Here is a 25621-nt window from a genome sequence, read left to right on the forward strand (position 1 = left end):
TCCCTTTTCTCCACACCCTCTCCAGCATTTATTGCTTGTAGACTTTTGGATAGCAGCCATCCTGACTGGCGTGTAATGGTACCTCGTTGTGGTTTTGATTTGCATTTCTCTGATAATGAGTGATGTGGAGCATCTTTTCATGTGTTTGTTAGCCATCTGTATGTCTTCTTTGGAGAAATGTCTGTTTAGTTCTTTGGCCCATTTTTTGATTGGGTCATTTATTTTTCTAGAATTGAGCTGCAGGAGCTGCTTGTATATTTTTGAGATTAATCCTTTGTCTGTTGCTTCGTTTGCTATTATTTTCTCCCATTCTGAAGGCTGTCTTTTCACCTTGCTTATAGTTTCCTTCGTTGTGCAAAAGCTTTTAAGTTTCATTAGGTCCCATTTGTTTAGTTTTGCTTTTATTTCCAGTATTCTGGGAGGTGGGTCATAGAGGATCCTGCTGTGATTTATGTCAGAGAGTGTTTTGACTATGTTCTCCTCTAGGAGTTTTATAGTTTCTGGTCTTACATTTAGATCTTTAATCCATTTTGAGTTTATTTTTGTGTATGGTGTTAGAAACTGTTCTAGTTTCATTCTTTTACAAGTGGTTGACCAGTTTTCCCAGCACCACTTGTTAAAGAGATGGTCTTTTTTCCATTGTATATCCTTGCCTCCTTTGTCGAAGATAAGGTGTCCATAGGTACGTGGATTTATCTCTGGGCTTTCTGTTTTGTTCCATTGATCTATATTTCTGTCTTTGTGCCAGTACCATACTGTCTTGATGACTGTGGCTTTGTAGTAGAGCCTGAAGTCAGGCAGGTTGATTCCTCCAGTTCCATTCTTCTTTCTCAAGATTGCTTTGGCTATTTGAGAGTTTTTGTATTTCCATACAAATTGTGAAATTATTTGTTCTAGTTCTGTGAAAAATACCATTGGTAGCTTGATAGGGATTGCATTGAGTCTATAGATTGCTTTGGGTAGTATAGACATTTTCACAATATTGATTCTTCCAATCCATGAACACGGTATGTTTCTCCATCTGTTTGTGTCCCCTTTGATTTCTTTCATCAGTGTTTTATAGTTTTCTATGTATAGGTCTTTTGTTTCTTTAGGTAGATATACTCCTAAGTATTTTATTCTTTTTGTTGCAATGGTGAATGGTATTGTTTCCTTAATTTCTCTTTCTGTTTTCTCATTGTTAGTGTATAGGAATGCAAGGGATTTCTGTGTGTTAATTTTATATCCTGCAACATTACTGTACTCATTGATTAGCTCTAGTAATTTTCTGGTAGAGTCTTTAGGGTTTTCTATGTAGAGGATCATGTCATCTGCAAACAGTGAGAGTTTTACTTCTTCTTTTCCTATCTGGATTCCTTTTATTTCTTTTTCTGCTCTGAATGCTATGGCCAACACTTCCAAAACTATGTTGAATAGTAGTGGTGAGAGTGGGCACCCTTGTCTTGTTCCTGACTTTAAGGGAAATGTTTTCAATTTTTCACCATTGAGGATAATGTTTGCTGTGGGTTTGTCATATATAGCTTTTATTATGTTGAGTTATGTTCCTTCTATTCCTGCTTTCTGGAGAGTTTTTATCATAAATGGATGTTGAATTTTGTCAAAAGCTTTTTCTGCTTCTATTGAGATAATCATATGGTTTTTATCTTTCAATTTGTTAATGTGGTGTATTACGTTGATTTGTGGATATTAAAGAATCCTTGCATTCCTGGGATAAAGCCCACTTGGTCATGATGTATGATCTTTTTAATATGTTGTTGGATTCTGTTTGCTAGAATTTTGTTAAGGATTTTTGCATCTATGTTTATCAGTGATATTGGCCTGTAGTTTTCTTTTTTAGTGGCATCTTTGTCTGGTTTTGGTATTAGGGTGATGGTGGCCTCATAGAATGAGTTTGGAAGTTTGCTGCCTTTTGCAATTTTCTGGAAGAGTTTGAGTAAGATAGGTGTTAGCTCTAAGCAGGTATACTTTGATATACTACTAAATTTTAATTTTTTTTCTGAGAAATAAATACAGATACAGGAAGCCACATTAAGGGTTGTGTAGCTTGTTGACTTGTAGCTCTGTACACAATAGCTTTGTAATCACTACTTAGATAAAGAAATAGAAGTATGTCAGGCACCTTAGGAGCTGTATCATGTGCCTCATCTCAGTCACTGTCCTTCTCTTCTCCATGGGTAACCTGTATACTAACCTGTATAGTAATCACTTCCCTGTGTTTCTTTATGGCTCTATCACCCAATGTTCATCTCTAGACTGTAGCGTTTAGACTTGTCCATGTTTAAAACCTGCTTTTTCTTTTAAGTCTCTTAATTTATGGGTCATACCCCCCCAACCCCCTCCCCACCATTCCTTTCTTTTCTTTATGTTTTATCTGTGGCATGCATTTTCTTTTTTTTTTTCACATTTTTTTTTTTTTTTAGTAGTTGGAGGCCAATCACGTCACAACATTTCAGTGGGTTTTGTCATACATTGATATGAATCAGCCATGGATTTACACGTATTCCCCATCCCGATCCCCGCTCCCACCTCCCTCTCCACCCGATTCCTCTGGGTCTTCCCAGTGCACCAGGCCGGAGCACTTGTCTCATGTGGCATGCATTTTCATGGCATGCTTTCTCAAAGATAGAAAGAAAATTTTAGTATTACCATGGTTGTGAACCTCCAAAGGCCCAGTGATAGTACATGAACATATACAGTATATCTGTGACATTAAAATTTCATGAGGAGAGAGAGGATTGGGGAAAAATGCCTAAAAAGGCTCTTTAGGAGAGGTGAAAAAAGAAGTTGAGAAACACTCGTCTGTGGGACTTGAGCTGCTGGACCTGTAGTTTCTCTTATTTTGCATTTTGCTGACTGCATACTCCTGATGAGTTCAGTAAGTTCCTCTCTATATTTCCCTCAATTTGCAGATAAATCGAAAGACTTTTTGGCAAGAGTCTGTGTGGTTTTGTATTCTTTCATTTAGTAGGACATGGTATTTTAAGATCACAGTCTGAGTGTTAGGTATGCTTATAGTTTCTGGACTAGCCTTCATTCTAGGCCTTTCCAAAGGACAGAGCAAGGCTCTCCTGAATTCCTACATATGTCCTATTCAAATTCATATGTTAATTGTCTTCCTTTTTAAGGCTGAATAATATTCTGCTTTATATAATAATATATAATTATATAATAATATATCAGCATATGTATACACCACATTTGACTTATTCATTCATCCATTGATGGACACTTTGGTTGCTTCCACCTTTGGGCTTCTGTGAATAATGCTGTTATGAACATGGGTGTACAATATCTGTTTGAGTTCCTGCTTTCATTTCTTTTGGGCAGATACCCAGACTGTATGATAATTCTATGTTAATTTTTTGAGGAACCATCATACCATTTTCCACAGTGGTTGCACCAATTTACATTTCCATAGCAATGCACAGGGGTTCCAATTTTTCCACCTCCTTCCTAGCACTTGTTATTTTCTGTATTTTTGATGATAACCATCCTAATGGGTGTGAAGTGATAGTGGGTGTGAATTCGTTGTGTTTATTTGCTCTTGCATTTCTCCTAGTTTAGTCTTTGTTTCTAAAATGATTTTATATTTCTAATGTCTCTTGTGTTCTGTCACCTCATTCATGAGTTTTAAAATTCCGATACATGTTACTTTTTTATGTCTTATATTTTAAAGTCTTGTAGCTTGTTTTGAAATAGTATAATTTGATCCATTTTTGGTGCATGTTTTCTATAAGTGTTCTAAAATCTTATTTGAATACAGGAATATACTTTTGTGTAAAATAATACATGCCATTAAAAATAAGTATATTTTTGAAGATTTAGGATGCTGAAATAGTTTTGTGTTGGTTGGCATTTGAAATAATTGCACTTTATTTCATTAATTCTTACATACAGAATATCTTCTATGTCTGTGACATTGTATTAAGTATACATAGATATAGAACCGTAGTATCCTCAGGAGCCATATATACATTACAATAACCAAATTTTTATTATCAGAACACATTCTTGCAAATGGAAATAAATATGTTAAAATGCTATTTTAACAGATCAACATATATCTACCACGTTATTGTAAGTAGAACTGTAAAGTACTTAATAATGACCTTAGTTTCCCCCCTTGCACAAGAATGCAGGTGGCTTCTCGTCCCTCCTTAGTTTACCGCCTGCTCATAAGAGTACTTAGGGAGGTGTGACTGTTGGCAGTGGACATTTGTGGTTTAGGTCTGGTTTTGAACCTCCTTTCCCAGTCATGTTCTGAGGGAAAAAAAAGTTAAAAAGACTGTTAATGGGCTGTCAAAAAACCCTGAAATGGAGTAAATACTGAGTTGACAATGTGCTTAGTCGCTCAGCCATGTGTAACTCTTTGTGACCCCATGGTTGGTAGCCTGCTCCCCTGTCCATGGGGATTCTCCAGGCAAGAATATTGGAATGGGTTGCCACTCCAGTTCTATTTTGCTTACCCTTTAGTAACAGTGGTCTTATTAAAGACTTGATATGCTTTTCCCTTAAGTTGAATGTAGCAAACTTTGCTTAAAAACTATCAGTAATACTTTTGTATGGTTATTTGTTTCAAGCGGATTTTGGAGTATCAGCTAAAAACACAAGGACAATTCAAAGGAGAGATTCCTTTATTGGCACACCTTATTGGTATGTATTCAGTTTTATGGATTTGCTGCATTAGTTATGTCAGGAGTTATTATATGTTAATTTTGTCCACATGTTTGATTATACTGTCTTGTCTTTTATGTGGTTTGTGATCACCATTTTAAGTTAAACATCTTAATTTTCGATTCTCTGTCTTCATAGGATGGCTCCTGAGGTAGTCATGTGTGAAACATCAAAGGACAGACCCTATGACTACAAAGCTGACGTTTGGTCCCTGGGTATCACTTTAATAGAAATGGCTGAGATAGAACCACCTCATCATGAATTAAATCCAATGAGAGTGCTGCTAAAAATAGCAAAATCTGAGCCCCCTACATTAGCACAGCCATCAAAATGGTAAAATATTCCTAAACAAAACTTTTTAAGAAGCAAAATTTGAAGCTTTATTCTTCCAGCTTTCCAAGGGTATTTAAACTTAGATACATGGTTGTATGAAATAGAAAACTGATACTGGTGTATTTTTGAGACTTAAGGATCATATAAACTCTTATAATTAACTTTCCCCATCAATTTGAAAATAGCAATGATTGGAGTTCTACATGAAAAAAATATTTTCTGTGAGAAGCTGAGGCATATATGTGATCTTTATTTGTGGAGTTTAATATAATGGAAGAATTTTTGTGATTTTTAGCTTTCTTATGAACATTTGACTGTATCTCAATGACTTAAAACTATAAGTTTGCTTACATATATGTGACTTGTATTTATAAATGAATGACTTATGAATATTAATATTCTCATGAACTAGTTTTATGTTGTTACTACTATTACATACATGATAGAACTTAACCATGGTTTCTCATAGTTTCAATTTTAATAACAAGAAAAGATAATAGAATGTCATTATTAAAATTTTATCTCGAAGGTCTTCAAATTTTAAGGACTTTCTAAAGAAATGCTTGGAAAAGAATGTGGATTCCAGGTGGACTACATCTCAGCTACTGCAGGTAAAATAAGAGTAGTATGACAGTGGCAAACCATATAACTGTTGTAACATCTTTAAGATGAATACAGATTCAGATTCCTTCAATTTTCCTGTGCAAACACAAGATATATTGTAGTAGGTAACATTTACTTTATAAACATGTGCCCCCTTACTAAGAGGCATTTATTTAGCTTTTAAGTAATTTCTCCTATGCTTTTCTGATTCAGTTTGTGTTTTTTTCATTTTGTTTAGTTATTTCCACTTTGTCAATCACTTCCATTCAGTTTCTCCATTACTAGAAAACAAGCACCTTGGTGACAGGGGCCGTGAGCTAATTTTCTTTTTAGTGTCTCTTACAATGAGGGTAAATGTTCAGTAAATATTGCTAACTTTAAGAAAAAATGGTGTTTAAGTGATTGAATAATTTTGTTTTATAGCAGGACTTTAATTTTGTTTGTAATATATGAAATAAAATTTTGTCAAACAATGGTACAGATAGACAAGTAGAATGACAAATCTTGAAGCAGTTACTGTTAGGTTGAGTTATTGTACAACTCCTCCATTATAGTTTTTCAGGTTGCTATTTATCTGGAGGGAGAAGCAAGAAAAATTGCCTTTCTGTCTGTACAACATGTATAACCTTGAAGTGCATTTCCTCTTGTTTCACTTCCTCCACACTGGAAGGCCTTAGTCTGTGACAAACACTAAGTGCAGAGTACAGAGATGAATAAAATATCTTCTTACTCTTAAAGACATTAGAACCATGTAAAAAAAACAGGTGTTTATAGACACTTTTAACAGAACTCTAAAGCTTTTTGTAATTATTTTATTGAGGTTTTGTATGAGATGTAAGCATACTATTACTTTTTAAGAACTAGTAATGTATTTGCAACTTGGTTTAATTTTAATTTAGATTTTAGGTTATGAAATTTTCAGACATACAGCAGAGTACATGAAGCTGTTACCCAGAAGTAATGTGTTATCATTTCTGACATATTTCTTTCAGATTCTTAAAAAACATGTGCAGATAGAGTTGCAGGCAGCCCCTATTCCTGTTCAGTTCCCTTCCCCGCTGTCTTATCCCAGATGTACTATCATCTGAAGTTGTTTGTATTTTTCCTATTTACATGTCAGTGTTTTTACCACATAATGTGTTTTATATGTAAAACTCACTCCATAAGCATTTCAGTTGTTACTGAGTGTGCTCTTTTTAATGATCAAACAGCATCCTTTTGTGACCGTTGATTCCAACAAACCAATTCGGGAGTTGATCGCAGAGGCGAAGGCTGAAGTTACAGAAGAAGTTGAAGATGGCAAAGAGGAGGATGATGATGAGGAAACAGAAAATTCTCTGGTCAGTATTTAAAAAGGAAATTGTGTTTTGGTAATTTTTAGAGTTGAGTTTTGAGTTACGATTGCACGTATGTCTAAGAATTAATCGATTGGGTTGTTGTTGTTTAGTTGTTAAGTCGTGTCCAACTCTTTGGCAACCCCATGGACTGTAACCCATGAGGCTTCTCTCTCTGGGATTTCCCAGGCAAGAATACTGGAGTGGGTTGCCATCTCCTTCTCCAAGGGTCTTCCCAACCCAGGGATCAAACCTGTGTCTCCTGCATTGGCAGGTGGATTCTTTACTATGGAACTACCAAGGAAGCCCAATTTATTGGGTAGCAATACAAAAACCTTTAATTTAGAGGTGAAGATTTATTAAGTTTGCTCCTTGCTTTCAAGTTTGCGCCTTGCTATCCATTTTTGTCATATTTATTATGTGAAGATTTGTCAGCTCTTTAAATTATTTTTATAATTTTATCAAATTTTACTGAATAAAAATATTAAATCTATATATATGAATTCATCATTTATATATATACACACATATATATGAAATATTGTTTTGGTCACCATCTTGAAATTACGTTTTTAACACTAACAACTGTATAAAATCTTTTTTAGCCAATACCTGCCAGCAAGCGTGCCTCCTCTGACCTGAGTATTGCCAGCTCTGAAGAAGATAAGCTTTCACAAAATGCTTGTATTTTGGAATCTGTCTCAGAAAAAACAGAACGTAATACTTCTGAAGATAAATTTAACAGTAAAATTCTTATTGAAAAACCCACTGGTGATGAACCTGAAAAGGTTATGGTGGGCCCTGATGAACATGTTAATGATACTCATTTAGAAGCTATGGCTGAACTTCATAATAAAGCAGCAGTAATTGAGGAAAATGGAAGAGAAGAGAAGAGACCCAAGCTTGAAAATCTTCCTGACACAGAAGACCATGAGGCAGTGGACATTAATTCAGTCAGTGAAGGAAAGGAAAATAACATAATGATAACTTCAGAAACAAATACTGAACAGAATCTGAAACCTGAAGAAGAAACAGATCAGGAAAAGCAGCAGATATTTGAAATTAAGTTTATAAAATCTGAAGAAATTGAAGATACTACTGTCCAAGCAATGGATTTAGTTTCTGAAGAGACTGGAGAAAAAGAGGCAGATATTCAGGCAATTGGAAATGAAGTTGAGTTTATAAAGGAAGATACCCAAGAGAAATTGAGAAAAGAGGACAAAACTGAAAAAGATACAATCAGTGATACAAGCAAAGTGATGGGTACAAATGAGGCAGAAGATGTTGCTCAGAGGGCAACTGAGAACAGTGCTGAGGATGCTCAGCATAGTGATGGGAAAGAAGTGGGTGACGTAGGCCAGACATTAGCGATCAAGTCCACAGAGGGTCCTGAGGCTGGTGGTATTGAGAAAGTTTCTATTGAAGAAAGAGTTGAAACTAATGAGACAGACAAAAAATCTCTAGATGGTAAAGGTGAGGAACAGCTAATCAGCAGTTCAGAGAACACATTGGAGACCAGTGAGGAAGTCAGGACAAATGAAGTTGAGATTACTGAATCAAGTGGCACTGAAGGAACAGAGGTCAGAAGTGTAGTGACCGATACTGACCAGAAAGCTTTAGAAAGGGAAACTCCGGATGTTCATAAAGCCACTACTCAGATGGACACAGAGCAAAAAGAAATTCCATGTGACGTATCAGTTAAAGCAGAACCTCAAGTTACTGCCGCTTCACAGCCCACTGAACCTCAGCCTGTTCCAATACCCAGTATTAATATCAATCCTGAAGATGCAGAAAATAAAGGAGAAATAGGTGCTTTATCAAAAACTGAAACCATGTTACCAGAATCTGAGAATCAAAAGGAAAATGATACTGATTCAGGCACTGGTTCCACTGCTGATAATAGCAGCATTGACTTGAATCTATCCATCTCTAGCTTCCTAAGCAAAACTAAAGACAGTGGATCAATATCTTTACAAGTAAGTGTATATGGGTCCTTGTTTGGATTTTTCTTTGTCATTTTGGCAGTTGAGAGTTTATGTAAAACTGATGACTTTCAAACAAACCAACACTAAATCAGCATAGTATTAACCCTGTAAAATTCTTCAGGGCTATGAGAGCAATCAATTAAAAAAAAACTAGAGAGATTCTGCATGTAATCGTTAAATTTTTTGGTAGTACCTACCTATTTTTGCCAACTCTATATAAATAGTATAATAAGTTGCTTACTGGAATTTGGGTTTTCCTGCTGCATATCTCTTGGTATAATTTTAGCAAGAATCAGTAAAAATGAAAGAATAGAGGGCTTATAAGAATGATCTCTTTTAAAGAATGTTTAGGATTTAAACATCCCTTGATTTACTACTGGCCATGCAGATGACCACTCTTAACTCCTCAGTCATAGCTATTTCTACTGCCGTGTAAATCATTGTGGGAAAACCAAACCAAACACTAAAACCCGGAATACTTGGAGCTGTTAGAGCATAATTCTCCAATCTGAGTGTGCTTAAAAAGGTAATCATCAGGGAGAGCTATGTAGAAAGGCCAGAAAATCAGTGTTTGTAACAAAAGATCCCATGGAATTCTGATACAAGTGAGCCACGGACTGCTTAGAGACTCTGGATCGACAGGTGGCAGAAAAGCAGGAACTTAGAACTGACCTTAGGGTAGGACTCCAAGGCATGACTGATCCGCCTGCCTATCTGCCCCAGATTATTACTACATGTATTGCCTAGATGGTCTTCAGTTTTCAGTTTATTTTGTTTCAGTGCCTGAAATTCCACTTTTCTGAAGTTCATTTATATACTTAATAGTTACAGTTAGCCTTTCTAAAAAAAAAAAAAAAGGCAAATATTTCTGTGAGAATTAAGGTGACATTAATTGTGGATGCGTAGGAACTGAAGAAATGGAAAATGTGGAGGTTCCAGGGAGGTAGCTTAATTTTGGAGCATGCCCACTTTAGGTTTTAGAAGATGTCTGGATAGGGTGGCCATAGTCCAGGGCTTAGGGGAGAGCAGTGTGAGGATACTGGAAACCTAGAGAGTAGAACAGTAAGAGGGTGAAGACTGCAAAGTGCCAAAGACCAACTTAAAGATTCTAATGCCTTTTAAATGTAGTATTTTCACATTCTCCTTTTGATCCCTCTGCTTTCTAACCATTTCCACCTATCACAACTAAGTAATTATCTGTTCTCAGTATTTACATGTGTACCAAGATGTGTTTATAGCAGTGTTACATACTTCTGTTATTTCTCTTTGCCTTTAAAAAACATTTGGATACCAGTTGAGAAATGAAGAGTTTGGTCTTGATAAAGAGTTTCAGGCAGTAGCTAGCTGGCAGATCTGGTACTTTGGGTGGTGTGGTGGAGGTGCTGTCTTTCTAGTAACTCTAAAATCACTCCTCCACCTCTGACCCTGAAATGAAGGAGGGCTGGTGATATTATTGTTGTTGATTAAATGAATTTTGAATCTCAGTTGTGGCAGTGTTTTAAGGTTATCTGAGAGCCTTTTCAAAATAAAAGCCTCAGCCTTTTGAGACTTGCTGATTTAGATTCTTTTGAGGGATGCGCCCCAGAAAATCATTTTTAATGGCTTTGTAAGTGTTTCTGAAACAGAAAAACAAAGGTGTCTGAGAACCTATAAGGTAAAAAGAGGAAGAAAGGATGGTTAACATGTAAAGATTGTACTAATTACTCATTTTTGTGAATTGGTCATTACCACTTGTGCCTAATTGTGATGTGGTATCATAAAAATTATACATGCATATCGTCAAAATGCATAATTTCACTTGAAAAAGATTGATTTCATCTGTAAAGTGTGAAAATCAGATGAGATGTATTTGGTATAGTTGGTTTCAGAGATGTCTTACTGCTTTCTGTTCAGCTTTGTATGTGTAGTTTTTTTTTTTCCCCCCCATTTATTTTTATTAGTTGGAGGCTAATTACTTTACAGTATTGTAGTGGTTTTTGCCATAGACTGATATGAATCAGCCATGGATTTACATGTGTTCCCCATCCCGATCCCCCCTCCCGCCTCCCTCTCTACCCCATCCCTCTGGGTCTTCCCACTGCACCAGCCCTAAGCACTTGTCTCATGCATCCAACCTGGGCTGGTGATCTTTTTCACCCTTGATAGTATACTTGTTTCAATGCTATTCTCTCAGAACATCCCACCCTCGCCTTCTCCCACAGAGTCCAAAAGTCTGTTCTGTACATCTGTGTCTCTTTTTCTGTTTTGCATATAGGGTTATCATTACCATCTTTCTAAATTCCATATATATGTGTTAGTATGCTGTAATGTTCTTTATCTTTCTGGCCTTACTTCACTCTGTATAATGGCCTCCAGTTTCATCCATCTCATTAGAACTGATTCAGATGAATTCTTTTTAATGGCTGAGTAATATTCCATGGTGTGTATGTACCACAGCTTCCTTACCCATTCGTCTGCTGATGGGCATCTAGGTTGCTTCCATGTCCTGGCTGTTATAAACAGTGCTGCGATGAACATTGGGGTGCATGTGTCTCTTTCAGATCTGGTTTCCTCAGTGTGTATGCCCAGAAGTGGGATTGCTGGGTCATATGGCAGTTCTATTTCCAGTTTTTTAAGGAATCTCCACACTCTTCTCCATAGCGGCTGTATTAGTTTGCATTCCCACCAACAGTGTAAGAGGGTTCCCTTTTCTCCACACCCTCTCCAGCATTTATTGCTTGTAGACTTTTGGATAGCAGCCATCCTGACTGGCGTGTAATGGTACCTCGTTGTGGTTTTGATTTGCATTTCTCTGATAATGAGTGATGTGGAGCATCTTTTCATGTGTTTGTTAGCCATCTGTATGTCTTCTTTGGAGAAATGTCTGTTTAGTTCTTTGGCCCATTTTTTGATTGGGTCATTTATTTTTCTAGAATTGAGCTGCAGGAGCTGCTTGTATATTTTTGAGATTAATCCTTTGTCTGTTGCTTCGTTTGCTATTATTTTCTCCCATTCTGAAGGCTGTCTTTTCACCTTGCTTATAGTTTCCTTCGTTGTGCAAAAGCTTTTAAGTTTCATTAGGTCCCATTTGTTTAGTTTTGCTTTTATTTCCAGTATTCTGGGAGGTGGGTCATAGAGGATCCTGCTGTGATTTATGTCAGAGAGTGTTTTGACTATGTTCTCCTCTAGGAGTTTTATAGTTTCTGGTCTTACATTTAGATCTTTAATCCATTTTGAGTTTATTTTTGTGTATGGTGTTAGAAACTGTTCTAGTTTCATTCTTTTACAAGTGGTTGACCAGTTTTCCCAGCACCACTTGTTAAAGAGATGGTCTTTTTTCCATTGTATATCCTTGCCTCCTTTGTCGAAGATAAGGTGTCCATAGGTACGTGGATTTATCTCTGGGCTTTCTGTTTTGTTCCATTGATCTATATTTCTGTCTTTGTGCCAGTACCATACTGTCTTGATGACTGTGGCTTTGTAGTAGAGCCTGAAGTCAGGCAGGTTGATTCCCCCAGTTCCTTTCTTCTTTCTCAAGATTGCTTTGGCTATTTGAGAGTTTTTGTATTTCCATACAAATTGTGAAATTATTTGTTCTAGTTCTGTGAAGATTACCATTGGTAGCTTGATAGAGATTGCATTGAATCTATATGTATGTGTAGTCTTCATAGCAGTTAGTTCCGTTTCTTGTTTTTGTTTTTTTAAGAATGTTTTCCTTCTCTAGTATTCCTCATATAACGCCTAACTAAAATAAAATCTTCCTCAGGAAACAAGAAGACAAAAGAAAACATTGAAGAAAACACGAAAATTTGTTGTTGATGGTGTGGAAGTAAGTGTAACAACATCAAAGATAGTTACTGATAGTGACTCCAAAACCGAAGAATTGAGGTTTCTTAGGTGAGTAGAGAAACAACATGATTTCATCTGGTTTTGTGACTTCTCAGTTCTCTGCAGAGTCTGAAGAATAGAGAAACGAGTAGTCTTGGTTAGTTTTGGGTTATTGTTTTATTACTTTTCCGCTGGAAGAAAATGTTAGTTTTCAAGTTTCTTCTTGTAAAGCATTAGCTCAATGGTGTGATTTTTACTCCTCTTTTTCTATTGTCACTATTAAATTTTATCAGACGTCAGGAACTTCGGGAATTAAGATTTCTTCAAAAAGAAGAACAAAGAGCCCAACAGCAACTCAATGGCAAACTGCAGCAACAGCGAGAGCAAATTTTCCGACGTTTTGAGCAGGAGATGATGGTAAAGTCTTGGTATTTTGTACCATTTTGTTCATAAAGAAATTTACTGCTTAAAAAATTCACTGCTGAAAGATTTTAGAACGTTTTCTCTGTTTACTGGATTTCTCTGGCTTTGTGATATGTTTTTGGCCTTTGTCTCTTTGGTGTTCTAGATGTTTTCTTTTTCTTTTCTTCCTGTTTTTGGCTGTTTGCCTGACTTACAGCGTGTTGGGTGTCTTCATTTTTCTTGATTAAGATCTGTCATGAAAACCTGGAATCATGAAGCTAATAGATGGTTTGCAAATTTCTGTAGCTGGACAACTTTTTATTGCTAAAATTTTACCTCTCAGAATCCAAGATTTTAAGCTACTCTAGAGCAGTTGTCTTCAAAATAGGTTGAGTGTTAGAACTTCTTGGGGGATTTTTCAAAATATGCTTACTTCTCTGGCTACTACATCCCTTTAAGCTTCCACATCCCTTTTCACAGCTGCTAGAGAAGTTAGTGCTGACTTGTCAAGGGTAATTGTCACTGAGTCTTTAAATTTTTACTTTGTGTCCAAAGTTGGGAAAGGAATTGTTAATGTGATATAAAATTTCAATAACTTATGTTGAACATCTAGCTTAATGTAGGTTAGAAAAAAGAATCATTTGAAATGTTATAGGATTCATGATTGATTATAGTTCTTATGTTTTATAATTTTAAGTGGTAAGGATTGTTTTGTGTGAAGTTTGGCATTGCTGATTTCATTTGTTGGGTCCTAACTGAGAATTCCTAAGGAAATAATGAGCTTTTGTTTTCGTTGAGTATTTTTACAGTATATTCTGTTTTTTCAGGACCTTACAAAAACTGTGTTTCTCCTCTCCCTATATTTTCCAAAATATTTTGCTTTTTAATTTTTCAAAAGAAACCAGTTTACAAATAAGTACCTATGTCTAAAATTGCAGTGTTACTCAAGTATTATATAAACAGGAATCTTTTGTTGAGAGAATAGCTTTAAAATTCTAAAAGATTTGTTTCAGTGAAATAGGATGTTTATTTTAAGACTCTTGATGAGGAAGAGTAAGTCTGAAAATGACAAGTAATGGTATGTTTTTAAAATAGACTTCAAATATGACCTTTGATATATCAAAAATCGTATAGGAAAAATATTGAAATTTTTCTTACTTTAGTATTTCATAGCAATTGGATATTCTTCTGGATATAATTTTTGAGTATTCTATACCTACATAATAGAAAAAAGTATTTTCCTTATTAGAAAAAAATGAAAATGCTCATCTTTTTGGAAAATTCTAAAAACATATTTTAGTGAATTTGACTTGTTCAGTATTGCAGAGGGTACATATTTTATCACTAAGTTTAAATGCCAGTTATCAATATGTGCTCTTAGTAAACATTTTCAGTGTAATAAGTTGATATGAGCGTTAATGTTAAATGATCTTGAATTACATCATTTTACAGAGCAAGAAACGACAATATGATCAGGAGATTGAAAATCTAGAAAAACAGCAGAAACAGACTATTGAACGTCTAGAACAGGAACACACAAATCGCTTACGAGATGAAGCCAAACGCATTAAAGGTGAACAAGAAAAAGAGTTGTCCAAATTTCAGAATATGTTAAAGAACCGAAAGAAGGAGGTAAGTGTAACTACCCTTTTCAGTGTACACGTGTTTAAGGAATAAAGAATAATACTTGTTAGTTAAGTGGGACTCATTCTTTTTTTTTTTCAGTCTTCCCAGCAGTCATGTAGGGTAGCAGTAAGGCCAGATGTTACCTAATTTTACTGCCAAGAAAACTGGAGTAGAAAAGGTTTTAATGACCTTTTCAAGTTCACAAACACACAGTAAATATCCAGCTAACCCTTGAATCAAGACTTCAAATTGAGTCTAATCCATTTTCCGTTTAACCTATCATTCCTCCTTTATTAATGCAACATTTAAGTCCTGACATAGTGATGTTTTTTCAAGAAAACATGCTATGATCTATTTGCAGGTGGCAACAATATTTCAATTTAGTATTTATTTGCAGTATTTAATTCATGCTTAAAAATTATTTTTTCCTGATTATCTTGAGTACCTTTCTCAGATACTGTGTCCAAACAAAAGCTGAATAACCTGAAATTTGAAATAATATCTCCAAGTTTATCAAATTGTGAGATACTTTGAAGAATCACAGGTGGAAAATATCTGTAAAGTCATTTGACTAGAATGAATTTTTTCATTTTTCCTGAAACTGTTCCATATTGTCATAGAATCTGTTGTATGGTATTATTTACTATGAAAGAGTGTCATTGTTTCAGAAAGAGGATTTACATATTGTATTAGTGTGTCTTTTTCTTCCCAAATTAAAATAAAACTAAGAGAACTTTTACATATTAGCAGTTTTGAGAGATAATTTTATAATTTATTCTGTTCCTTTAGTGTAGGAGAATTTATCTTTTAATGATATAAAAGACCCCTTGGACAATATTATGATCAGATTAATTAGTTTTGGAGCAAACTAACATCAGCCAAACATTTTCATTTTTGTTGCATATCCCCAATACTCAGATTCATTGATTTTAACAATGAAATGCAGAAAGTGGAATATCATATTGCTGAACTTCAGGATCTGGTTTTAAAAGGATAGAATCAAATATTAATAGTATATTCTTTGATTTCTCTAGGTAAAGATGAGTGAAATGATATATAGCCATTTGATGTGGTTTCCATTTCTAAAAATTACTGTTTTGTTACTGTTTATTTTATTTCATATAGGATTGCTTTATATACCATGATGTATGACTTTACTGAGACCAAATGTTAATATTTCTTGAAACCATGGATAGATGGATAGTTTTTATTAAAAGGTTGTTTTCTAATATCGGATTAAATTTTAAAAATTTTGTAGGTAAATATATGATTTAATTTTAGAGAGAAAAAATATTTCTAGTTATTGTTACTGTTTTGGAGTAGGAGAGGTTTAGCCATCGAACGTGTTTGAGATCGTGATATGCATATTTTAAATAATTATGTATTTTTTTCCTTGTTGCTAAACTTCTTGCATTTGGGGAGTCTCTTCTTTTTAATGGTGATTTGGTTTCATGAGAGATTACTGATGGAAAATTTTAAATACACTTGTTAAATCAAAATCAGTCTCTTTCACAGACCATAAATGGCATGTGGTGATTTGGAATCTGGTTGCTTTTGGTGCTTCTACTTATAAACACATGATTGTCTTTCATAGTTGGATTACAGATTTGTTCTTAGGTGGAATACACATCTTGGATTTTGAAGTGATTAAAAGAAGGAGCTCTAAAATACACTTTATTTTATAATATACTTTATCTGGTATAATAAATCATAGCATACTAAACTTATTTTTTGAGGGCTTATATTACAGATTTTAAAGTTGACAATTGATTTTGGCTTAATTTATCAGCAAAGGAGAATGTTATTTTAATTTGACCCCAAAGTTGTCAAATATGTTCATTTTTATTACACCATGTATAAAATGGTGTTTTATAAAAAAAGAAAACTTAAGTGTCCATTTATTTCTCCTTTGTGTTATTCTAAGGCTTATCATTGTTTTTCTTTTGTTCTCATTAAGTGGATTTCATTTAGAATTATCTCATTGGTTTTATCAAGCCAATCATGAAATGTTGCAGTTTTATAAATGAATGGCATTAGTTTTCCTTATATCCAGTATATCAAACAGTGTCAATAGATAATGTCAATAGATATGTCTATAATTTTATGATCTTTCAAGGTCAGTTGGGTTTATCACCTTTAGTTCAGCATCAGTGCTGCAAGTAATTCTTTACTGATCACCTTTGAATCTAAAGAGAGAATGATATGTAGGGATAATTAAGCAGCTAATTAACCTTTATATGGTGTAATGTCCCTTTCTGCACTATGATTAAGCATGTTCTATCCTTTCATTCTTTTTCTTCAAACTAACACCTGTGCTAATGCATGTTGAAAGGAACTTTTTAACAGCTTTATCTGACTTGTAGCTTGTCTGCTCACATAAATGCTTGCTGTGGAGAAAGTATTTTTCCCCACCTCCTGCATGCTTATACACTGTAGGTTATAAATGAAGTGGAGAGAGCACCCAAAGAGCTGAGAAAAGAGCTCATGAAACGCAGGAAAGAGGAGCTTGCACAAAGCCAGCATGCTCAGGTAACAGCAGCAGCTTAATGCTACTAAAAACAGAAAGCGGCATTATTCTCACAGCTCAATAAACCATGGTTAAAAGGGTAAATTCTGTACTTACTATATGATGTTGACATCTCCTCAAAGGGTCGCAGGGCATTCTTTATGTAGTACTAAATTCACACTAATGGTGACATTTAAGTTGCTAATATGAAACTAAGTGAAATGTTTGGAAAGCTGACTGCAGATGAAATAAACATGTATGTTAATGTATAATCCACTGTATTCTTATTTTAATCGTGATGGACGCTTACATTTTTAAGTGGTAATGTCAATGTTTGATAGAAGACTTTTAGGACAGAAAAATATAGAGGGTGAGTATATAAGCTTTGTGCATACAAAAAGAATGCATACTACAAGGCCATTAATTTGGGAATTCCCTGTTGGCCTAGTGGTTAGGATTCTGGGCTTTCACTACTATGTCCTGGGTTCAATCTCTGGTCAGGGAAATAAGACTCCACAAGCTGGTAAATGATAATGTTAAATGGTAGATCAAACATTTATTACTATTAAACTCAACAATATAAGCTACTTAAAACCATATTTTAAATATTAAGTATGTTCTTTTTGATTCAGAATCTAGCAGTTACAAAAATAGACAGTTGTCACCTAAGTAAACTTGATTTTAGGTTATGATAAGGCTGAACCTGTTAATGGGTGAATTCTTTACAAAACTAGATAAATTGGTATTTTCAACAGAGTTTTCTGGAATTACCTCACATTACTCTACGAGGTCTTTTATACTTGGGATCATCTTTCTTTTAATTAAGTTTGTACTCAGCCTGGAGGCAAAGAGAGAAATGAGCTCAGTTTGTAGTTACAAATGTTAATGAAAGGGAGAAGAGACATGGATTATTTATTATTTGTTGCTTTAAATTACCTTTTTAATGTGGGTTTTTATGTAATTTAAAAAATTGGTTCCCAGCCTCTTGAATTTTATAGATTCATGAAAAGGAACATAGAAACCAACAGAAACATTTGGGGACCGTGACCAGTGCATTGCCATTAAAATTTTTTTTTTGTTTTTTGTCAGGGCAGTTTATTTGAAAGTGTCATTTACTTGTCACCATCTTTTCAAACAAGGAGTTATTTTAACACCATGAAAAATAAGAAATATATCTTGAAATTTAAAAATTTTAACAAAACTCGTCTATTTAAATAAATTTAGTTTTTTTTTTTTTCTTTTGAGTCAAAATTTTGTCTTAGCCTAGTATGGGGAATTACTACAGGCACACCTCTTTTTATTGTTCTTCGTTTCTTTGTGCTTTTGCAGTATTGTGTCTCCCCCCCCACCCCCAAATTGAAGGTTAATGCAGCCCTGCATCAGGCAAGTCTGTCAGCACCATTTTTCCAACAGTATTTGCTCGCTTCATGTCTCTGTGTTACCTTTTGGTAATGCTCACAGTATTTCAAACTTTTTTATTATATTTGTTATGGTGATCTCTGATCTAAAATCTTTGATGTTACTACTACAACTTACTGAAGGGTCAGGTAATGGTCAGCATTTTCAGCAATAAACTACTTTTTAATTCAGGTATGTATGTTGTTTTTTTCAGACAAAGCTATTGCATACTTTATTTAATAGAATACAGTATAGCATAAAATAACTTAACGTTATTTGGGAAACCAGATAATTCATGTGTTTTGCTTTATTGCATGGACTAGAGCTGAACCTACAGTATCTCCAAGGCATGCCTGTCGTTAAGGTGATACTAGCAGACACAGGGTTCCTGTGTGTCACAGACTGATTTCACCTGTATGCGCTCGCGTAACCTCACAGCAGAGGAGGTAGTTACTCGTATGTCCCTCATTCTACAGGTGAGGGAACGAAAACACAGGAGGTTGAATGACTCTCCAGGCTCACACATTTGGTTAATGGTGGAGCTGGAATTCTCATCTAGGCAGGTTTGCCTCCATGCTTCACACACTGAACCAGCATGTCACCCTGCCTCATATGTAAGCCGCCTGACCTGTGCCGAGTCCGAACTCTCACTGGCTTGGCCCAGTGGTTGTTAGCCCTGTCTTACTGATAGCTGAAGAGGAACACATCCATTTTTGGATAATTCGGATTTCACACCAGATAACAACAATTTGGTTTTCTCTTGTAAAGGGATATGGAGTTTAATTCCAGAAGGCAATATGTCAGACTCTATAGAATCGAGAGTAAGAATTTAGTGTTGAATGAATCAGGTGATCCAGTGCTTTAATAAAACTTTGTAGGTGATTTTTCATATAGTATGAGATGCTAACCTGTATTTTCGACTAAAGCTAAAATCAGTAGTAAATTTCTTTCTGTAAATTTAATGACAAATTTAGTAATTAACTGATTTCAAAAGTATTTATATTTAGCTACTGCTTTTGATGAAGATGCTAACACTTGATAACTTTACAGAGTCTAATATTTTAAACTTTTTAAAGACTATGCATAATAACCATATAGACATGAAACTAGAATTTATTTGATAATCTAGTCCAGTGGTTTTCAGACTGTACTCCTAGGAGCTGTTGAGTTTGGAAGAAGCACATTGAGAATTCTTCAGAAATGAGAACAGTGGAGCTCTATACCCCTACTTCCAGAGCAGTACCACTTTTCATCTGTTTTATAAACAGATTTTTTTGGCGAGTTTTTTTAAAAGAGTTCAGCTGGTTTAAAAAGCAACAGCAGCAAACTGGAGGTTGGAAACCACTGATCTAGTTCAAATCCTTCATTCTATAGGCCCTTTTGTTAACTGACTAGTTCCAGGCCTCAGGAAGCTCAGCGTTTGTATAATCATTCTTTCCATTTACAAAGTCATTCAGCCCTGTTCTCACCTGGGAGGCGCGTTGTATTCTGATCCACAGGGTGTTGCTCAGGTCATGATTCAGTCTTTTCAGTTGTCATCTTGTGCAGTCTTCAACGCCCAAATGCAGGACGTAAGTCCCCCGTGCCTTACTGGAGGATGCCTTCTGTTTTACCTGCTTTTCTTTGGCTCACATGTGCCTTTTCACTGTTAGTTTCATTTGTTATAAATCTAGAAGATTGATAAATGACAATGTCAATAGTAATAACCCGACATGAACTTTATAGTACAGTATTCTTTGAAGAGTTTTCACATTTAATTCTCACTGCCAACCCCCTAATATGGGGGTGGAATGTACCCATTTTACAGATGAAGAAATCGACGCACAGAAGACTAAGTGATTTGCCTAAAGTTGCAAAAGAGATTAGTGGTAGAGCTGTAACTAGAACACTTCTACTATAGTGTTCTTTTTTCTGTCTATTCCACCACAGATTTTAATCTGAGATTTTCATCTTTTTTCAAGAAATGTCTTTCTAATAGTTTTTTCTGTGTTTTTGCACATGTGAGAAATTGAATGAATGCTGTGATTAGATTTTTATCTTCGTGTGAAGTGACGTTTTGATTGCTTGTATGTTTATGTAGATGTTTTAATTATGGATATGGTCAGAAAAGCCATGTTAAAAGTGGTGATTTCAGTTCCATTTAGTTTTTATTATTCAAATTGTCCCATTATGAATAGTGGGTTGCTATTCTCCATGTTGTAGTTTTAAATTAAGTGTGGAATTCCAGGCTGTATTCTTTCTCACAGTTTCTATGGGGAAATGAGTAGCTTATTTAACACTATAATTTTTGTTTGTGATGTTTGGTATACACAACTGGAGTAGATAGAATACAGCTTGATTTCAACCCCTTCTTACCCCTCTCCTGAAATTACTTATTTATCTTTATTATTGACAGCCATTGGACTCTGTCGTTTTCTTAAAGAGTAAGCAAAATGTTATTTTATGATGAGAGGGAGGAATTAATGAATTACAAACACTTTTCTGATCATTACCATTGTACACTTTTGTTTTAAGTTAAAATGATCAAATTCTGTATTCAAATAGTCCCACATATCAAAATTTTTCCTTATAGTTTCCTAGAACCCAAAGCTGTATTTTTAACATTTACGGTTATCGAGCTAACAAGATTCCGTATCAGAATTAAAACTTGTACATTTAAAGGGCACTCATTTTACAATTTATGTGTCCATTTTGAAATTGTTACACCTAGTGATCGAATTGATCTGTTGCTATTTTATTAAAGTGAATGTAGTTTGTGCAGTCTTTTTGGAATGTAAGATCACTTTTCTTTTAGATCCTAAGTAATTTCTAATTACAGGTTCCACTGTGAATGTATTATACCTGGCTTTTGAAGTTAGGAACTTGAATGAAAGCTCAGTGATACTAAATTTTCATTTCTTTTATGATAATAAAATAATTAGCATGTAAGGGACCTTTTGATCTTCCCTGTAGCTCAGATGGCAAAGAATCTACCTGCAATGTTAATAAATAGGAGTTAACTATGTTGGTGTTGAGAAAGAGGACAGATAATTGTGATGGAAGTCAAATCCTAACCAGATTTAAAATCAATATAAAGAATACCTAATGAATAAGGGACCCTTTTAGGTACTTTTAAGCTTTAATATAAAAAATCAGTTGCAAATATTTTGACTGTGTAATCATCCACACTCTGCTTAATTATTCAAGCCAGTAGCTCAGTAAGGCAGCTGGTGTCTTTGAAACTCTGAAGATTAGGAAACACTTGCGTAGTTTATGTGCCTTGACTCTTACCTGTTGATCTTCATTTTATCTTCTGGAGGAGCATGGTGCTAGTCTGCCAGCTTCTAGATAACAGTCTTCACTCTTTTTTTCCCTCTCATATACTGGCCACTTCAGGGCATGCTTCTGCAGTTCTCTGTCATTCACTTTGAATCTTCATTTCTGGATCCTTTTGTTCCTTGCTTTGAGTTCTCTGTGGTTTACTTTGGAACTTTTGAAAGTATGTTACTGAGGGAAGGGGCCCACTATGCTTTATAGGGACTGACAGAAAACCAATTTGGGATCAATAGAGTGGAAGCTCCTTGAAGGGAATACTGTCTTTTATTGATTTTAGTAGCCATGTAAGTAGTACAGACCCCAGCATTTATTAAGTGCTTGAAAAAGGTTTTCTTTGAACTGAACTCTTACTTTAGACAAATACAATAATATAACCAAAAATTGCATTGACAAGAAATGACGTTCACTTTTTTAATGGCACTGGTTTATACAGTTGACCCTTCAACAATTTGGGTTTTGGGGTGCTGACCCTCCACACAATCAAACATTCATGTATAACTTTACAGTTGGTTCTCCACATCACAGTTCCACATCTGCACAGTCAGCCAACCACAGGATGTTTAGGACATATGTAGTGGAAAAATCCACCTTTATTTGGACCCATGCAACTCAAACCTGTGTTGTTGAAGGGTTCACTGTATTTACCTTTTTATTTTCACATAAGTACTTATTTGTCCCATCTTTTACACTTGATTTCCTTGTCTAAATGTAATATTTATATTTATGATAATTTGGACCAATTATTTTTGTCCACACATATTTTTTAAAAGTTATTTATGCAAACTAATGATAAAAATACTGAACAAAAGAAAATTTTTGATGTATCTGCAGGTTATATTGTTTATTAAACAAGTTTACATATAGAAATTTTACAGTAAAATTAGAGAATCAGTTTAATTTTTATTATAAATGATATTTACTATAAGAAAAGAGAAGCTTGAACAACTTACTTTGTTACAACTGCTTATAAGATAGGATGGAGATTTTGCAATCTTATTAAATAAAACTAATTAGCCTTGCAATAGTCATTGAGTTCTTTTTTGCTGTGATAAAGTTATGTGACTGTAGTCAAATTGGCATTTGCAATTTTTTTTGTGTAAATCTGCTCAGCATTCATTTTATCTACAAAACTGACAATGTACATTGTGTCTTTTTTTAATGACATATAAATACATTTCTTGTCCCCGATAACAAAAGATCATAATGGATACAAAACTCGACTGGCAGTTGTACTACTTAGAAACAGTTGACTAGTCTTTCTGCTGCTATACATTTGTATTCATGCTAAAATACAAATCACAGTGCAGATGAGACAGCAGCATTTGTGACAACAAATTAACAGGATGTCATGGATGGTAAGACCTGATTCTTATTTCCAGAGAATCAGTAGTGAGAGAAGCATCTTGAGGAACCCTGCTAGACTCACTCTGCATTGAAGACCAGGCTGGTAGTGATCCAGATGCTGCCAGACTCTGTCCAAGGCCTGAAAAATGGTTCCAAAATGAATCCTGAGATTTTATCATCTCTTAGATACATAAAAGAGATGATAGAAGGGATTATAGGTGAAGTGCTGCTTCAATCCTAAATCTCTAAATCCACACTTGATAAGACTATCCCTTGAGCTAATCACAAGCTACCAGAACTGCGAAATGAGTGCTAGAGATCCAACTGGTTACTTGCAAATTTTGCATTTCTTCAGTATGGGTATTGTTACTGTTCGATCCACAAATGTATAATCTAGCATAGCAACCATAAGTCCCTTTAACCTTTCCTTTCCTTATACAGTAATTGAGGGATTTTAAAAAAAGCATAAATTTGGCATTTGAGCAAATAGTATGTATTCAGTAAATATTTGTTGAATGAGTGACTCCCAAACATGTTGGTGGAATTCTCTGATTATAAGGAATTTTGTTTGTAGAGTTTTAAAATGTAGCTCTCTTTCCTGTGTCTAGTTCTTGCTTCTCTAGCAATGCATTATTTCTCACTAAGTCCTTAAAGTATGGCTCTTTTTAAGGCACAGGCTGGAGATACAGAAACTGTCTTTCTCTGTTAGTATAGCCATGGTGTTGTTTCCTAACTCTGGTAATAGAAAAATAGAAACTTTAAAAGTCCCAACTCCTGTTTTACTTGTTTGTTCTTTATCACCTCTCTTCCTAAAAGTCATTCTTTTTCATTTTTATTGTAGCCACACTCTAGTGGATTGAATAGTCAGTTTTAGAAGGTGTAAAGTTATTTTTTTCTCAAAGATGTCAACATAATTGGGCATTTTAATCATTAGTAGTTTATACAGACTTCTTTTGTATGTATTATTCTTAGTAGTGAGTTCACAATATTAAATATTCTAGTACTTTCTTGTCTTGGGTGATGAATATGTTATGTCTATACTGTATAATTTTGGTGATTTTTAAATCTAGTTAACTTTAGAAACTTGGTTCAGAAATCTTGTTAATCACTGATACATACAGCTGCATAGATAAATGGATGTTTTGCTGTATAGATACTTACTAACTGATGGTTAACTGTCTATTGTTCCTAATATGTCTATTAGGAACAAGAGTTTGTTCAGAAGCAACAACAAGAATTAGATGGCTCTCTGAAAAAGATCATCCAACAGCAGAAGGCAGAGTTAGCCAATATTGAAAGAGAGTGCCTGAATAACAAGCAACAGCTCATGAGAGGTATATGAAATATGTGGCATATGTATATACATAATATGTCTTGAAACATTGCAGAGATATACCTTGGAAATTATTTGAATGCTTTTTTTTTTTTCCGCTGGAGTGGTAGAGGGAAAAATAGAAAGGTAAATAGGAGGAAAATACTTTATAAGATTCAGATCTACTGCAAGACATAGAATTCTTTTATGGCAATAGAAGTGAACAATAGAAGTGAAGTAAACATACAATCCCTAAAACATGTTTTTGTCCAGGTGATGCTGGAAATACACCAGAGTAATTTTATGTGCTCCTTATACCCTGTAATGGTATACTTAAATGGCTACATGATAGAATGGGATTTTAAGCACTTATTTCCTCAAACAAATACCTTGGGTATTTTTTCTCTCTCACTGAGATGATTAAATGGAATTTTAGTGTTGGGAGTGGGGCATTCTTTGTTTACAGGACATTAGAACAGAATGGGAAGTGGTTACGGATATTATCTTTACATTGGTAATATTTCTTTTATAGCTCAGAATGTCTGTGTGTATTAATTAGTGTATTAGAACACTTTTATGTAAATATTAAAACAAGGACCAGAGTACATTAGTGAAAAGAGCAAAGTGACATTTTGAAAATTACTTTCTCCTTCCAGCTCGAGAAGCTGCGATTTGGGAGCTTGAAGAACGACACTTACAAGAAAAACACCAGCTGCTCAAACAGCAACTCAAAGATCAGTATTTTATGCAGAGACACCAGCTACTTAAGCGACATGAGAAGGTTAATGAAAGGAAATTTGTCAACTTTTTTGTTCATTTTAAAGTTTGCAGAGCTGTTTATTTTTGAAACTTATATTTTTTACAGAATAAGTTTTATCCTTTCTTTTGCCCTAAAATTTCTTTGATGAAATCTGGAGTAATTAATTATATGTTGATCATTATTACAAACTTCCTTTCTCCAGATTCCAAGAAAGGTAACTAA

The 25621-nt window shown here is 34.7% G+C and overlaps 1 protein-coding gene across 2 annotated transcripts in view; it reads left to right on the forward strand.

Annotated features, from left to right (window-relative positions):
* SLK (STE20 like kinase) overlaps nucleotides 1-25621 on the forward strand; it is a 58257-nt gene that overhangs the window by 23690 nt on the left and 8946 nt on the right. Inside the window, exons 5-15 of one of the 2 annotated variants that reach the window (XM_061162555.1) lie at nucleotides 4581-4653; nucleotides 4813-5007; nucleotides 5537-5618; nucleotides 6822-6950; nucleotides 7550-8920; nucleotides 12675-12805; nucleotides 13030-13153; nucleotides 14591-14770; nucleotides 17201-17293; nucleotides 24532-24661; nucleotides 25296-25420. In XM_061162555.1, the coding sequence (XP_061018538.1) occupies nucleotides 4581-4653; nucleotides 4813-5007; nucleotides 5537-5618; nucleotides 6822-6950; nucleotides 7550-8920; nucleotides 12675-12805; nucleotides 13030-13153; nucleotides 14591-14770; nucleotides 17201-17293; nucleotides 24532-24661; nucleotides 25296-25420 (2633 nt within the window). The remainder of the gene's footprint in view (nucleotides 1-4580; nucleotides 4654-4812; nucleotides 5008-5536; nucleotides 5619-6821; nucleotides 6951-7549; nucleotides 8921-12674; nucleotides 12806-13029; nucleotides 13154-14590; nucleotides 14771-17200; nucleotides 17294-24531; nucleotides 24662-25295; nucleotides 25421-25621) is intronic. The other variant, XM_061162556.1, reaches the window with a different exon arrangement.

Source organism: Dama dama, chromosome 15 (genome assembly GCF_033118175.1).
Source record: "Dama dama isolate Ldn47 chromosome 15, ASM3311817v1, whole genome shotgun sequence".
NCBI classification, from domain to species: domain Eukaryota; kingdom Metazoa; phylum Chordata; class Mammalia; order Artiodactyla; family Cervidae; genus Dama; species Dama dama.